Here is a 17,078-nt window from a genome sequence, read left to right as displayed (position 1 = left end):
CATGTTGAAAGCCAGGCAATGGTGGAGTGAGCAGGTGATGGAGTGGGGAGGAAGCTGAGGAGGAGAGCAGGAAGCGGGGCTCGGTCTTGGGATGGAGAGGGAGACCTCAAGGCAAGGGTTTGCTGTCATCCTCTGTGACGAGGACGCTGCTGGAGGAAAGCTCTCAGTACAGGCAGAGGGGACCCAGGATAAAGCGTTGGGGTTCACATCAGAGGTGTAGCGGGGCCTGGAAAATGAGTGGACACCAGGAAGAGGACTCAAGGGTTGTTTGTTAGTGAGGATGGTTACTCCTGAGGGCACAGTGGGAAAGGGCGCAGGGAACAGAGCAGGTAAGAATCGGTGAGTGGAGAAGGAACACAGCAGTCTGCTCCATCCATGGTTAGTTTCATTAATTATTAAACAAACACAAAACAGCCTTAAAAAACAGGCAGTGTTTACATTTGCAATGGACACACACCCTAGCCCAGCAGGGCACATCTGAGTGGCTTCCCTGTGGCCTCTCTGCAGCCCTGGGGTCTGTTGGTGTGACACTGATGGGTTCCCAGGCATGGCAGCACCCCACAGCACCTGGCCTCAGTTCGTTATCCATGGCCAGAGCCCAGAGCCCAGACAGGTAGTGCAGTGGATCCCAGCCCCATCCCCGCCCCCCGCTTCTGGCTGGCTGGAGCAGGCAGGGAGTTTGGAACACCTGCTGAACAGACTTGCCAGACATCACCCAGTGGCAGCCCAGGGGCAGACATCGAGCTGTGACAAACATAGCATGTCACTTTTGAACAGTGTTTCAACTGTAGCAGACTCCTCAGGATAGCTTTGCAGACCGAGTTTACACACTGAATGAGAAAAAATGGCCCTGCCTGGGTCTCAGCCCTTTCTGTGAAACACATGCTGGTTTGTTCCACGAGCTTTCAGGAGTCAGGACAAAGCCTTTCTTCCATTTCAGGCCTTTCGAGTTATGTTGAGCTTTACTGCTCTCATATTTGTGTTTCCAGCCTTGTTTCATTTTCAATTTGAGTCAGTCACAGCAAAAACCTAGCCATTTGAAGTGTAGCATCCGCTAGAAAACCACACAATCCCTTTACATAAGCCCTGAAAAATCCAAGCATTTATTCCCTTAACAAAGGAAGCGGGAAAAGTGTTGTGCCTGTAGGGCCCAGTCAGGAGACAGAAACCATGCCAGTAATTCGAACAGGAAAAGTTTAAAGATGTTTTGGCTAAAAAAGGTGGTAAAGAAGGACCCTGAGGAATACAGGCTTAGTAAACCTGGGCAGCAGCTTCTCCCTCTTAGGCTAAGGGAAAGCAGACAAGACAGGAACTAAGAACTTGGAAGAGGGGACCTCACCCTACAAAACCTGAGGTTCAGCTCTTGTTGGAGAACGTGCATCTGTCTTGGTGACACACTACAGAGGCTCTGGACTGCAGTGTGTCTGTAAATCGGCCTGCCAGCTGGCTGAGAAACTCAGTAGGGGGTGCAGATGGACCAGAAATGGTCTAGAAACTCACCCACCAGGTGGCCAAAATTTCCCCAGGGAGTGCCCGCAAGTAAAACTGATTGACAGGACGCTGCCTCTGGGTGGTAGAGAAATGTCCTGAGAGGGAGTGCCCTGGCCTTCTGCACATGGCTGCTAGGCTGGGCATGCTGCAGGAGCACAGAAGCACCCGACCCAGGAAGAGAATCCACTGGCTGCCGTACTTTGCTTGTCTCTCCAGCATCCTCTGTTGACCAAGCCTGGCACTGAGCTCGCTGACAAAGGAGAAATGTTTGCAGGGTGCAGTTTCAGTATCACGCAGCAGGCCAAAGAAGGATGGACTTAGAGCTAAGAGGCAGTAAATTGATGACTGGCAAAAATGTATACGACCTGAGTCCTCAAATTGCTCAGTTTCTTTTGGTCTCAACTACTGCCAGGCATCTGCTCATTGATATGACCTTGTTTCTTAGAGAAATGCAGGGAGCCAAGCACACAGGTTGTTCAAAGAAAAATGGCTCAAAAGTGCTGCTGTGACCAGGTTTCCATTCCCTGACTTGCTCCAAGTGTGGCATATACATACATAGGGTCTAAGTTCCATTATTTTCCTAGTAGCATGCTTCCAGACTAATGCCTTGGCAAGCACCAGCGTGTCCATAGCTCCTTGTTCCCCACATGGCTTCTCAGTTTAGGGCGAGATCTCTAAGGCAGTTCATCTATGCGTGACCCAAGTCAGATCAAGTCAATACAGATTAAATCAGGTCACAACAGATAAGCTAACAACTCTGGGGATGAACATGTTAGTTCGAGAAACACATTCCAAACACATCGCCCTTTTGTGAAAGAGCCATGTCCATCCCAGCCTGCCCCACCCAGCCCATATTCACTTTGAGGAGGGGAATTGAAAGTATTTGTTATTCCAGGCTGGGCGTGATGGCTCGCACCTGTAATCCCAGCACTTTGGGAGGCTGAGGCAGGTGTATCCCTTGAGGCCAGGAGTTTAGGCCAGCCTGGCTGACATGGTGAAACCCTGTCTCTACTAAAAATACAAATATTAGCTGGATGTGGTGGCATACACCTGTAGTCCCAGCTACCCCAGAGGCTGAGGCAGGAGGATCGCTGGAACCTGGAGGTTGCAGTGAGCTGAGATTGCACTACTGCACTCCAGCCTGGATGACAGAGCGAGACTCTATCTCAAAAAAAAGAAAAAGAAAAAAATAGAACTTGTTATTAAAAAAACATCTGGAGTGAAAAATGAAAGGCATAATTTGAAAGAGGGGAGCAGGGCAGGCTAAGCACAGGCGGGAACCAGTAGGATTTCCATGATCTGAAATGTTTGCAGACACCATGCACCCTCTTCCTCCCCAGCTCCTGCCCATAAATCTCAGCCCCAGACATTTTTACCACTGCATTGTGGGGAATTATAGACCTCTCCATCCCTAATACCAGTTATTGTTGAAAAGGTGAGGTCTTAGCCAGAAGGCTCAGGAAGGCTGTGATCCTTGCCGTAAGGCGTGGTTTTCTTCTGCCTAGAAGGCATTTGTAAGAAAACCAGCGGCCTTTTGGTGCACTTTGTTAACTATCTAGCAGGGTTTCTCAGCGTCAGCACTAACGACATTTGGGGCTGGATAATTCTTTGTTATCGGGGCCTGTCTGTTCCTTATAGGGTGTTCAGCACCATCTCCGAGCCTCTACCTACCAGCATTCCTCTGTCTATGATAATGACAAATGTCTCCAGACATTGCCAGATGTCCCCCTTGGTTTTCTTGGGGGGGGGCTGCAAAGCCACTCAACCAGTAGCCACTGAGCTAAACCCAGCCACATAGGACCTCCGCACAGGACTTCAAGTGAGCCTTGAATGTCACAGCAATTTTCAAAGCAGCTGAATCTCACAAGGAAAAACATTAATGAAGGGAAAATGATGGCATTGAGCTTCAAGTTTTTAAAAAAGGAGGATGTCATCTCAGACCTACAAACCCACAAGCTCCTCAAGATTCTGACCCGTGGTCTGCAACCCACGCAGCTGGCCCAGGTGGTATCAACCCATAACACAGTCTATCTGGGCTGGGAGGTGGCCCAGGCACCAGCCAGGGCTGTAGCAGCCTCGCCCGTGCTCAGGAAGCACCAGAGAGAAACACAGCAGGGCTGGAACTTAGCTCATAGTTTGTAACTATGTAGGTAGCTTTGGAACAATAAAGTAATACAAAGATTTTGGTGACCACTGGTCTTTCTTTTCCCCCAGAAAGAGGCTTGTAGGTACGCTGTGGGGGTGGGACATAGGAAGCCCCTGCTCCCATTTATATGCAGCCCAGGTCAGTCAGGTTTAGGTTAAGAACCCACAGTGCTCTGTCATCCAGGAGAGATTATGTTGAAGTTCCTGCTCATTATCTGGTCAGAGTGGTCATCAGTACAATTCAGGAGAAAAAAATAAATAAACTTTCAGTAGCAGAGGCTGAAAAGAGGACTTTCCCCTTATCTCTTCCAGCACATGGCCAGTGAACTCACTCTTCAGGTCATCTGATTTGATGTAAGTTCCTTTAGGAAGACGCAGATCTGAGTGAGGCCCCACGCCCAGGTCCTCCCCTGGCGGCCTGGACTTCCCTTTCATGAGTAAGAGCTCGTAGCAATTCTGCTTGTCTAGTGACTTTCTCAGTGGCCAGCCTGGACCACCTCTGTATTACCAACACACTGCCCAGAATTAGGTATAGAGTAGGCCCTCAATTTAAACACTGCATCAAATGAATGCATGTGGCCCTTTGGGTCAGAAAGACCTAGGTTCAAGCCTTGGGTCTGGCATTTGTGGGCTAAATGAGTTGGCTAATTCCTTGGTGTCTTTGAGCCTCTGTTTCCTTATCTGAAAAATGTGGATAATGAGCTCCTAGCTCAGAGTCAGAGTGAAAAAGAGATGAGTTGAAATGATGTGAAATACCTAGATGACTCATGTGCACATGCTCAGTGCTCCAGAAATACTTCCTTGACTATCTCCAAACAATCCAGTTCATCGATTTTCCCCTTTGCAGAACCTTAAGAATTTTTATTCTGGAATCTTATATATGTAATTGATAGAATCAAGTACCCCAAATATGAATAGAGAGCTAATCTTCCTCTAACCATTATCCCCTCAACTCTACCCATCTCTGGCTGTCACTAAGGTAAGACTGATGAGAGAATGTATGCTTATTTCATTCTACCCAGGAAACCTCAAATGCAAATAGAAATAAAAGTTACGGGCCGGGCACGGTGGCTCACGCCTGTAATCCCAGCACTTTGGGAGGCCGAGGCAGGTGGATCACGAGGTCGAGAGATCGAGACAATCCTGGTCAACATGGTGAAACCCCGTCTCTACTAAAAATACAAAAAATTAGCTGGGCATGGTGGCGCGTGCCTGTAATCCCAGCTACTTAGGAGGCTGAGGCAGGAGAATTGCTCGAACCCAGGAGGTGGAGGTTGCGGTGAGCCGAGATCCCATCATTGCACTCCAGCCTGGGTAACAAGAGCGAAACTCCGTCTCAAAAAAAAAAGAAATAAAAGTTATGAAATGTTCATGTTCTTCCTCCCTGCTCCCATCTGTCCCTCCCTCCCTCCTTCTCTCTGTCCCTCCCTCCCTCCCACCCTCCCTCAGCAAGTATTTACTGAAGACTCCTGTATTCCAGGCACTATTTTCAGTCAAGCCTGGGGTAGACATAGATACAGTTCTTGGCCTCAAGTCCTCACAGTTTGGCGTAAATCATTATAGTGTGATGGGCCACAGGCAAGTTAGAGGAGACAGTGACAGGGAGTCAGTCACACAAGGTCACCCTTGATTAGGGCTTTGAACCTGACTAGAATCCTCTAGGCACAGAGAAGGGGAAGGATGCACATGACAGAGAGAACACATGTGCAGGAGCACAGAGATGTAACTGTGTATGACGTCATGGGGGACATGCAAATATTGTCATGTGATTAGGGCGAGAAGGGCTGGAGTTAGACATGAAGTGGGTGGGCAATGAGGCTAAAAATAGCTCCAGATCGAGAGGGACCTTCATGCCAACTCTAAGGAACATGAATGTTACCGCATAGACTGTGGTCAGCCACTGAGCAGTCTGTATGCAGCGGACTGCTGCTGGAGAGAGATGACCCCAGTAGCTGCATGGTTATGGGTGCGGTGGGCATGGCCATGACTTAGCACTGGTGGAGGCAGTGAGAATGGAGGAAAACAGTGGGGCGGGGCTGAGAGATGGTATTTCGAGGAATGGGGACACAGCAGAACCTGACCTCAGCAGAACCTGACTCAGAGAACCTGACCCCTGGCGTACCCTCCAGTGCTGGGGTCAGGAGACCCCAGCACTGATGAGACATGAAATGGGCGTGAGGGGAACTAGCCTGTGCTTGTGTTCTTCCCTCCAGACTGTGTGAGGAGGCGAGGTGATGGCTATAGGCATGGAGGTGGTGGCTGTAGGCACGGAGGTGGTGGCTGTAGGCACGGAGGTGATGGCTGCAGGTACGGAGGTGATGGCTGTAGACATGGAGAGTTTCAAGTGTCTTTATACTGCCTAGACGCACCTCTAGGCAGGGATGGATGGAGCCAAAGCTTGAGAGAGAAGCTGGGATTGCAGAAACATGAGTTTATCATCCCTAGCTCTTCCCACTCACACCCCTCAGCACAGCCAGTAATCAGTCACCAGGCCTAGGCACCTCCCTCATCACATCTGAAATCCACCCACTGCTCTCCAGCTGGCTTTTGTTCCGTGTTTTGAGCCACCATCATTCCTCCTGCAGGATTGCTGCAGCAGCCTCCTCCTGTCTGGCTGCTTCCCTCTCCTCTTGTCTACCCATTCCTTTCTCGGTTGGTCTCTTTCCCTCTCTTTTCGTCCACCTACCCATGGATGGTGTCCTTCCTAAGCAAACACATCTGTGTGCCTCCTGCTTCTGCTTAAAAACCTTCAGTGGTTCTCTGTTGTCCCCAGACTCGGTCACACTGATGGTGTGGAATCTGACCCCTGGCGTACCCTCCAGCCTCACCTCTTATGACTTGCCTGATTTCACTCCATTCCTCTTCCATCCTGAGCCAACGTAGATGCCCGGATGAAACGAGCCCTCTTTGATGTCATGTCTTTGAAAAGACTGCCCCCTTTCTCTGGAGTTCTTTTCAACCTCACCTCCAAGCTCTATACCAGATCAATTACTACTTCCCCTTCTGGTGTCATCTGAGATCTCAGAAGCCTTTTCTGCTTGCCATGGCTAGTTAGGTATCCCTCGTAAGGGTTTTTATTCTAGTTCTGCTGACTCTGTTGGAGCAGCTCTCACCCCTGCAGAATCACCTGCTTGTTCTCTTTCCCAGCCACGCTTCATGCTTATCAAGAGAGGAATGATCTTACTCTCCAGTGTATGTACAGTAACAGCATGGAGCCCACGTCAGAGCAGCAGCTCAGGAAATATTTGCCAAATGAATAAATGAATGAGTCAGTTCATGAGAATCGAAGAGGTTATGTTCTTGCTTGTTGACAAGCGGGAAGGCCTGACTCAGACCCCTGCTTTCAACACATCAAGGGACAGGGTCACTTACAGCAGGGACCACGAGGCACAGGAGAAAGAGCAGTGTAAGCAGTAGCGGAACCAAAAGCAAGTTCAGTCCTAGAAGTCAACAAGGCAGTTCCAAACAGAATAACCAAGGTTGTTGGATACTCAAGTGAGATTGAGAAGAATGGGAACTCTTCAAATGCTGTTGGGTGGGGCCTGGCAGTGGAGAGATTGCACAAGGTTGAGAAGGGAGGGAAAAGGGAAGACGCCGTGTGTGTGTGTGGGGGGGGGGCTGTAAATGCTGATGGCAAAGGGAAGAAAAGGCGGGTATGTGCCTTGAGGAGGAAGGGCTGAGGGCATTGATTTGTGATGGGCAGCCCCCACAGGAAACCACCCTCAGAGCAGCATCCTGGGTGACCCTACGTGGCGGTCATCTCCTGAATGTGTTAGGACACTTCCCCAGTCTGTCATGTCCTTCCTTCAGCACAGGTGACTGTGTCCTTCCACCCTGCTGTCAAGCAGCATGGACACACTGAAGGCCCCATCCTGTGCTCAGCCTCCGCAGGCTTCCAGAATGGAGCAGGTGCCTGTCAGGTGGGACTTTCCTCGTGGCTCCAGCTGGTGATGCTGCTGTTTTAACTTTGCCACAGTTACGGACCCGGCCTGCCCTCTGCTGAGCCAGTCAATGAGGCCAGTGGACACGATTCTATGAAAGAGTTCCTCCCGGCCCTTGGAGTCTTGTGTGGGATTATTAGGAAAAGGCATTTCACATTGCCAGATGATTTTTTTTTATGGCAGATTCCTATGTGCACAGTAGGTTTCAATCTCTCTTATGCTGAGGAAGGGAATTGTGCCCTGCCTCAATTTTACAGAATTCTTTATCAACTGTTGTCATCATGCAGAGTTTGAAAAGCACTAATAGTAAGGCATTAAAGAAACCTTATGTATTTTATAAAAGCCATTTAGGTATTACCTATTATATATGGGTGGATGGGTGAGAGATTCTTCTCCCTGAGTACTTCCTAACCTGGCCTCACATTAATGCAGCACCCAGGTTGGGCGTTGGACGGGGTGTGAGGCTTGCCTGTGGCCAGCATGAGCGTTGGAAAGAGTAGCATGGGACAAGATGGGGCTTGTCTTGCCACCTAGAGCTTGATAGAGAGCCCATTGTCTCCAAAATGGCACTGAATGTTTTGAAACAAGAAAAATAATTTCTAAGATTTTTGATGTTCCTTCAAGGTATCCTCTTTGAAGGGTATTTTGTTAAGCCTCCTCTTTGGTTGAATTTCAAAAATGTTTTGCACAAAATTCCACTTACTGGATAGGCGCAGTGGCACTCATGTAATCCCAGCACTTGGGAGGCCAGGTCAGGAGGACTGCATGAGGCCAGGAGTTTGAGAGCAACCTGGGCAACATAACCAGACCCTGTCTCTAAAAAAAAATGTTTTTGAATTAGCCAGGCGTTGTGACACCAGCTTGTAGTCCCAGCTACTTGGGAGGCTGAGGCTGGAGGATTGCTCGAGCTCAGGAGTTCAAGGCTGCCATGAGCTGTGATTGCCCCACTGCACTCCAGCCAGGGCAATGGAGGAATACTCTGTTTCTAACATGTGAAACAAAATTCCACTCATGTTTCCTAATTTTTTTTTTTTATAAACTGCAGACAGAAGCAAAGTGGCTCTCATTTATAAATGAATTTGCTGATTCCCACAGAGGAATCTCATCTTGTCTGACCAGGGCCCAAATTTCTTCCGCCTCAAACAAACTGATGCTAAGAAAACACTCTGCCAAAGAGCCAGGCAGGAAAAGACTGTGGTGTGTGGCTGTGTAGGAGGACCTCATATAATTCGTGTATGGCTTCCGAGGAGCGGCTCGGGAAGCAGAGGCTGAGGTTGGTCTCAGGGAATGCCGAGGTGAGGCTCTTCTCTAGCAGGGCCAGATGCCTTTAAAGAGCATTCTGTGGACCAAGAGGGAGGCAGGCATGTATTCCTCCTCATGCCAGCACCATACTGCCGAGGGCAGACCCTCCCTCACCCCACGCTCTACATCCCACAGACATGCCCCTTACCCCCGGATGCCCACAGGAGGCCTTTGTGCACAGTTGCCAAGTGCAAGGGAGCTCCAGGGCTTAAAGCACCTCATCAGGGTGGCTCTGGCCAAGTCCCTGCACCGCTGGGCAAAGGGCTCCTGTGTCTCTTTGATCCACTCCATTTATGTTCTACCAGTCAGTGAAAAAGAGGAGGATAGCAAATGATCCGCCAGCTTGGGATGGCGCCTGTCTTCCTTTCAGAAGCGGGAGCGCTCCAGCTGCAGTGATTCTTAGGTCTCATGGAACCACGGGGTGGCTTTTAAAGGAAGTGTCGTGTATGTCATATCTTTCAGCTGAGAGTGGACAAAGTAGCGGGCAGTTCCAAGGGCGGCCCTCGGAGGTCTGGTCGCAGTGGCAAAGCCAGCACCATGGTCAGCAGAGCGGTGAGCAGCACTCCCACCAGCAGCCCGGTCAGACTGAAGTGTTCCAGGTAAATCGAGCCAGCACCGCCTTCTCGTAGGTACCGGCGCCTTCTCTCTGCTTACTTTCCCCCTCGGTCTCTGCCGCACCACCGCCTGCCCGATAGCCATCGTGAGTTCTGGCCCCGCCTGGGCTAGAGGGAGTCCAGGAGTAGAAGTCCCCATCCTACCCAGCCAGAAATGTCAGGTGCATGTGGGAAGGAGAAGGGGCCCATGTAGCCTCTGAGCTAAGCCATACAATAAGGGAGGCTGCAGTTGGAGACACTTCCCTGCCCCAGACTCCAGAGCTATCCAGGGGAAAGGCACAAAGCCAAGGCCGAAGGGGGTCTCTCCTAAGAGCTGCAGGTGCCTCCAGTCTTGGCTGCCTGTCACTGGCTGACCCTCTTCCTCCCCACCGTGGCCCCCAGGATCGGGAGGACATCCCCACCCAGACCTTGGCCCAGTGCCAGCCTTGCCCTGGCTCCGCTCTCTGTGGTTAAGCTCAGGAACAGTCCCTGGTTGAGGATACCTGGGCACCTTGCAACTCTCCATTATTTGAGACATTTCTAGCCCATTTCTTGTGCCTAAGGTAGACCGTGTGGCTGGGATGGCACCACTGCAGCCCCACAGAGCAGGGCCCTGCCCCTTGTGGGTTTCTTTGGCTCAACTTTCAGCCAGAGACATTCCTACTGGAAAGCTTCAAATGGAGGTCTGAGCCCATTGACTGCCCCTCAGCCAAAAGCTCAGCCCATCCCTCCAGGTCCTTGTAACAGGAACCCAAGCACCTCCTTCATGCCCAGGCCTGCCCTGCAAAACAACGATGGGGGCAGGAACCCGGGAGGGTTCTGAGACTCCCAGAATTGTAACCCCTCCTCAGGAATCACTGCTCCATTGGCCCCGCCCACCCTCACCCCAAGCTGCCAGGGTCAGCTGCATCTTCACAGACAAAGGCCTGGGACCCAGATGTCACTCAGGGCAGCATTCTGTGAATGTGCAGGGGAATGCCTCAGCCAGGCCTTTGCCTGCCTCCCTGACTTCAGCCTTCTCTCGTCCTTCCTCCTTCTATAAGGCCTCTTTCCTTGCCTGTTCTGAAGCCCCACGGCAACCCCATAAGGCAGAATTTCCTGACGTGGATCTTCATGGTCACAATGCCAAAAAGAATTCTTGGCCAAATAAGCTTATGAAACGCTGGTTAAACAAAGTTGTTAAGTTTCTTTATTGCAGGACTTATCAGAGCTTTTATCACACCAGGGAGGACTGTGGATTTCTAGGAGGTAGGCAAAGTGCGCCTTGTTTCCCAAACTTATTTGTCCACAGAATTCTTTTCTCACACAGTATCACATGGGCTGAGAATTCAACAGAACACATGTTGGGGAACTGGCTGTAAGAAACTGAAACAGTGCTATTCCCATTTTCTGGATGGGTCATCTGAGGCCCAGAGAACTTGAAAGATGTGTTGAAACTGAAATCTAAGCATTCAGTGATTTGTCCCTGCGCTAAGGTACACACGGAAGACAGGCCACCCTGGCCTCCACACACATGCTCCTTCCGCCCCGCTCTGCGTTGCATTTCTCTTGCATTTTGGCCATCTGCTATCTGCTATGTGCACCTTGCTTGGGGCCAGCCTGGGGTCCCCCCACCAGTGGGGCTATCGTCTACCCTGGGTCCCTGACTCAAGCTTAGATAGACAAAGGGTGTATCCCGATACAGTTTACCTGCTGTCACAACAGCTCCCTGGGGAGGACAGTTTCCCAGGGTCTCAGATATTTGAAGACCCCTGCAGAGCATCCTGCAGAGGCTGGGAAGGACCCCTGGGCTGCCCCATTAGAGATGGCCATGAGGGTGAGTGCAGGCAGGGCTCCTGGGACATGGCCAGTGCAGGGACAGAGGAGCTGACCCCCCTGTGGCTCTCTGTGCCTCTCCTCTGCAGGACATGCTGCCCATGCCGGGAGATCCCACCCAGGGGACTGGCAACTATAACATCGAAGACTTTGCCGACCTCGGCATGTTTCCGCCGTTTTCTGAGTAGCTGCGGGAAGAGCGAGGCTCCCGCTGTCCAGTGCCACCCATACTGTGATGTCGACGCCCATGTGAACGAGGCCTACCCTCGCCCTGCTTGCTCTGCCGCAGGTCCCCCCACCAGAAGCCATCTCCCCCATGGTGTGTCCCCAGGCGCGTCATCGCTCCACTCTCCCCTGCAGCGGCGGCTGCTCGGCCACTGACCAGGGGCCCTGGCAGATGTTTGGGGATCAGCTGTATTTATTGTATTTTGTCAGTGTGTGCTCAGGAAATGAGCCTACTGGGTCCTTAAATTTGGTTGTGAATAATCTCTTAATAGACAAATTATGCCCACAAAAGTTCAGCCCTTGCCAGAGTGACCAAGCAGCACCACAGGCCTGCCCAGGATGCTGAAAGCAGATTCCTTCTTGCTTTTCACTTCTGGATGCGTGGGGTTCCGGGGGGAGGCTGGAAAAGCAGGCAAGCAGGGTGCACAGCCCTTGTTCTGCCAGCTGGAGCCGAGAAGCACAGAGACAGAGAGGCACCCGCCCCTCAGCGCCACTGGTCTGTCTGTGCATCCCTGTGCCATGGGATGTGTGTGCTTTGTGCAGTGTGACATGAACTTGCTGTGCTGATGGATGTGTTGTGCCTTGTGTCTGTCGTGTGTGGCCAGCCTGAGTGTATAGAATCCAGAGTATGTAGAGAGCTGAAATATGCGGCCCTGTCCCCAAGCTTAGCAGCACCAGCCATGACCAGAAGATGCTCAGTCCAGGGTCTGGGAGCTGGGCTGATGGGCTGGCACTTCAGCAGGGTCACCAAGAGGCACAGCTAGGGACATGCTCACATGGATAGGTCAGTTCTTTGGTCCAAGCCCCTGGTGCAGATTCAAGCTCCTCCTCTTACAGGAAGCAGCCCCTTCCTCCCACAGGAGCCCCAGAGAAGCACCCACCCCTCTCCCAGTTGGATCTGAACAGCTGTGTCCCTGATTCCACTAGGCATGTCTCATCCTTGCGCTCCTGGGGAAAGCAGGACCTTGTGCCTGCCCAGATCCTGCAGGACAGCACACCTTGCAGTCAGAGGCCTGGCCCTTCAGTACAGATGTAAACAGCAGGGCAGGATGGCCAGGCCTCCTCACATGGACACCATGAAACACTCTCCTCCAGCACCTGAGCCTTCGATCTTCAGCCCGACCGGAGGAATAGCAGCTCTGGGAGGCACAGAGGCCAGGTCTCAGGGGAAGAAGACTTGGGTTACAGTTCTGGTTCTCCCACATACCCACCAGCCTTGAATTTCTCCAGTGGTCTCAAGACAGGAACAAGAGCTGACTCTAGAAGCTTCTGCCTGGCTGACCTCTGAGCCTATGATCCCTGGCTTGCTATGCTTCTCTTGGATTTGAGGAGAGTTTAAGAATCCGTCCCCCTGTTTTCAAGAAGCTCTGCCTTCTCGCACACCCCTTGCACTAGCGAGGGCTCCCTCCTCCCTTTCGTGGCCATCATGCCCCCTCCCTGTTTCTCATCACCAGCCCATCAGTCCACTGACTCCCATAGGGTAGAAAAGGAATCATGGCTGCCGCAGGGCAGGTGGAGGGGCCCACCCTCTGGGAAAGCCCTTGTGCCCCTCCCAGATTCCTTCAGGCAGCCCCTCGCAGACATTGCTTGGTAGGGCAAATGCTCAGAAACAACCCGTGCATCCCGCCCCTGGATTCTGCGACCAGGGAGAGCGGCACTGGTTCTAGGAACCTGAGAGTGGAGTGAGCACAGCATGCAGGAAGGAGTCTGGAGAACTTTGCTGTGATCCATTAGCGCCGCATTAACCCCCAGCCCTGTCTGGCCAGGGAGATCCATGTGCTCAGTGTTGCTGGGGATTTCACCTGCAAAAGTCAAACATTGCTCAGTAAAACGCCTTTGACTGGTAGCTAGCTCTGCGTGATTGCAGTTCTAGACCCTAATGCAACCCTGACTTTGCAGTTTCTAGAGCCTTCTGTCTGTAGTAGTGATTGGGTCTCCAGTGTCGATGCCTGTGGTGTTCACTCAACCTCAGAGACTTTCTTGCTTCTGGGGAAATGGCAGGTGGTTGAAACCCTGTACATCCTCCTGGGGCCAGCTCCAGAATGGGCCTTTCTCTGCCTGCCCTGCCCTTGGGGCCAGCAGCCTTCAGCTTGCCCAAAGCCATGGGCATAATTATTTCCACCCCACACCCAACAAAAGGCACAAAAATAGGTTTTGGGTCAAAGAATTTTCTCAGTGAAATGAAAACAGACTTTTTAGAGCCTTTAGCTTGTGAGTGTGGAAGTTTTGGGGGTTTTATGTTTGTTCTTGCCTTCTGTGTCTTGGAGGAAAGTTGGGGGCTTTACTTAGGCGCATACACAGGCCCAGGTGAGCACATTGACCTTGAACCTGTCCTGTATCCAGGGCTGTGCTGGGCACTGAGGGGATGCAGCAGGATTGAGAGAGGATCCTTGCTCCCAACATCTACTTCTCCCCCTAAACAAGGGTTCAGGGTGCAGTGAACTCAGTTCCTGGCCCTTGGGTGAGGATTCACGGATGAATGAAAGACAGACCTGATGGGGACCCATTATGACTAAGGAGGCCCAGACTCCTTGCCTTCCAGCTCTATCCTAGGAGCACAGGCAGGGAATCTGAGTATATTCTGGCCCCTCTTTTTGCTTGGGATTTGTAAAAGCCATCATGGGGCCAATAAGAAAATAGAGGTGAGGGAGGAGAAGCCCAGGACTGGGAGAACCGCAGGTGCCCCAAGGGTTTTCACCAAGGATTTTTGGGACAAACTGGAGTAAGAATTAAAGCCCCAGAGGGCTTATTTTTCCTGGTTTGCAGAAGAGCCTCCCATGCCAGTCCTGCCTAGCCTTGGAGGCCGGAGTGCTCATGGCTTCTGTGGTCTGCTTGCTCTTCAGCCCATGCCCAGCAGATACATCTCTTACTGGAGATGGCTCGAAGCTGGATTAGGAAGGGGAGAGTTACTCTGTGACTCACTGCCTCACTCACACCTCGTCTGAACTACTAGACTGTCAACTGGCCTGGCTTTCCTTAGGCCAAGCAAGCAGACAGCTTCCCACGGAAGAGGGCTGGACAGTGACAAGCCTAGCCATCAGCAAGGACGCAGGTGCAGCCACAGCGAGGCTCCATCAGGACTGAGTCCGTGACTGCAACAGGCTGGCCAAGGATGGTTCTAGAACACTCTTCCCGTGCATCACTCCCCTCAGTTTTTAGTTATGGCTTCAGGGAGTGACAGACCCATCGCCATTAGCCACATTCTGCTCTACCCTCCAACATACAAACTCCACATTGTTGTTATTTCCCGTGAAATGCATATTGCAAAGAGTAGGAACCGCAGGTGCCCCAAGGGTTTTCACCAAGGATTTTTGGGACAAACTGGAGTAAGAATTAAAGCCCCAGAGGGGGTCGTTAAGGAACTCATGCCAGGGAGTTTGACTCTTCCGTGTCATTGACGTGACTGTGTGTTCTCCAGATCAGCCACATGTGCAAACATCAGTGTCCTCCTAGCTTTAGCCAAGACAGAAACCAGCCCCAGGGAAGGGATGGTGGTCTCTTCCCTCCTGGCCACACTTTGGGCAGCCTGTAAGCTACGCAGGAAGGTGAACACTCACTTCTCTGGGCTCATCATGCTCCATCACAATTCTGACCTGCCACGTAAACAGGAAGAAGCCAGCAGCTGAACAGCTTTGGCCAATAACAAGTCAGAATAGAAACATTCTTTATATTACCAGAAAATGGGGGTTTGGCCTAAGTGGCTGTGCCCTAGCTTCCCAGGGGTCATTCCCCACCAAACCACCTGTGCTAAGAAGGAGCCATGAGCCACTTGGACACTGACCTTTTCCTTGACTGTCTGGAGTCTAGGGCAGCTTAGGGAGGTGCCACACCGTGGTGCAGGCACATTTCCCCGTGCAGATGCAGCCAAAGCTGGTATGATAGTCAGCAATGGGCCAGAGCCTGCACGCACTGACTTTGAAAGTCGCAAAATGGAGGTTTCAGGGGCTGTGTGGGAACAGGACAGCTTGCTTCATCTAACAATCTCAGTTTCCTTTAAGAAAAAAAGAAAAAGATTTCATAAGCAAGTGTCAGTGGACAGTTTACGCACTTAACCATTTCTCTTTCTTCTTATGGATGTGAACTGTGCTGTGGATAAATCATCATTTGTATTTCTTGAATGTTCTCTATGACTAACAGTTATTAAGTCAGTTGTGTATATGTGTAACTAATGTAACTGCCTTTTAAAATTTCATTACAATAAAAACAACTTGGCTCTGAATGATGAATGGCCCAGGCCGAGTCTATAATTGAACCAGCCTCGAAACCTGCCCTTTGTATTACCCTCCCTCCTACAGCTATATTGTGTCATAATCTGTAAAGGCTGCCATGTACATTATACTAAAGAGTGACCCTTTTGGAGGGTTAGCTTCTTATGATACAAAAGGAAACTAGGGCTGAGTGCAGTGGCTCAGGCCTGTAATCCAGCACTTTGGGAGGCTGAGGTGGGAATATTGCTGAAGCCCAGATAATTGAGAACGGCTTGAGCCACAAAGCAGGCCCTGTCGCAAAACAAACAAAGGAAACTAACATATCAGTCATATTGCATTAGAACCAACAGAAAATAAATAAACAAATAATAAAAGGAAACTCACAATTTTTGATTATCAGTGTTAAGCAAGGCTCTCTAGAAGCTTCCTTACAAATGCAATTTTTGTTACTACAAATCTGACATGTAGTTACTTTCCCTAGTTTACAGATGGAGAAGCTGGGACTCAGAGAAGTTAAGAAAATAAGGAAGGGGGTGACAGAACCAGGATACTGAACTCAGATCTCAGTCCAAAATCCTATGTATATTGTCCTCTTCAAACACTCTTATTTTTTAATCCTCACAAAATTAGGTGAGTGTTTTAATATGCTGACATCTCTAGTAAATACAATTGACTCTTGAACAACATGGGATTGAACTGTGTGGGACCACGTACCGTGGGTTTTCTTCCACCTGCGCCACCCGAGACAGCAAGTTCCTCTTCCTCCTCCTCCTCCTCAGCCACTGCACTCCAGAGTAAGACTTTGTCTTAAAAAAATAAATGTAAGGCTGGCAGGGAGATGGAAAAGTAGATCGTAGGAGAACCCACCAAACAACTTAGAAATCCACAGACATTCAGAAGGGTGATTGGAAGTCAGCATTACAAATCACAGGACCAGCTAGACTTCCAATAAATGGTGCTGGAGGGAAGCGTGTAGGAAAAGAAATCTTCATACTCTCATCTCACACCCTATAGAAAAAATAAACTCTACAGACATGAAAGCATTGCAGTGTTAAAGGCAATATGTGTAAAACATTTATAAAAAAATCTAGGAGAATATATTTTAAAAATCAAGTCTCGGAAGGATTTTATAAACCTGGCACAAAGACAACAACCCATGAAGTAAAATATTCATAAATTTGAACCAAATTAAAAAAAAATCAGCCTGAAAAACTGTAAGACAGTTAACTGGTAGAAAAGATTTGCAATTTATGTACCCGACAATGTAGTATTCAGAATATATGAAAGATTCCTAAAAGTCAATTAAAAAAATAGAACTCAATAGAAAACTGGTCAAAGAGTTTGAGTTGTTAATTCAT

General features: G+C 50.2%; 1 protein-coding gene across 14 annotated transcripts in view; it reads left to right on the top strand.

Annotated features, from left to right (window-relative positions):
- The window catches only part of ARNT2 (aryl hydrocarbon receptor nuclear translocator 2), a 186,681-nt gene extending 170,950 nt beyond the window's left edge, over positions 1 to 15,731 (top strand). For 11 of the 14 annotated variants that reach the window (XM_017973327.4, XM_008998512.5, XM_078326917.1 and 8 more), the window contains exons 18-19: positions 9,342 to 9,478; positions 11,377 to 15,731. In XM_017973327.4, coding sequence (XP_017828816.2) covers positions 9,342 to 9,478; positions 11,377 to 11,475 — 236 coding nt within the window. In that variant the 3' untranslated portion in view covers positions 11,476 to 15,731. Of the gene's footprint in view, positions 1 to 9,341; positions 9,509 to 11,376 lie in introns of all 14 variants that reach the window. The other 3 variants (XM_078326913.1, XM_078326912.1, XM_078326918.1) reach the window with 1 other exon arrangement.
- Positions 15,732 to 17,078: the final 1,347 nt, after the last annotated feature.

The sequence above is a fragment of the Callithrix jacchus genome, chromosome 6 (assembly GCF_049354715.1).
Source record: "Callithrix jacchus isolate 240 chromosome 6, calJac240_pri, whole genome shotgun sequence".
Classification (NCBI taxonomy): Eukaryota; Metazoa; Chordata; class Mammalia; order Primates; family Cebidae; genus Callithrix; species Callithrix jacchus.
This window is presented reverse-complemented; position numbering and strand designations above follow the sequence as displayed.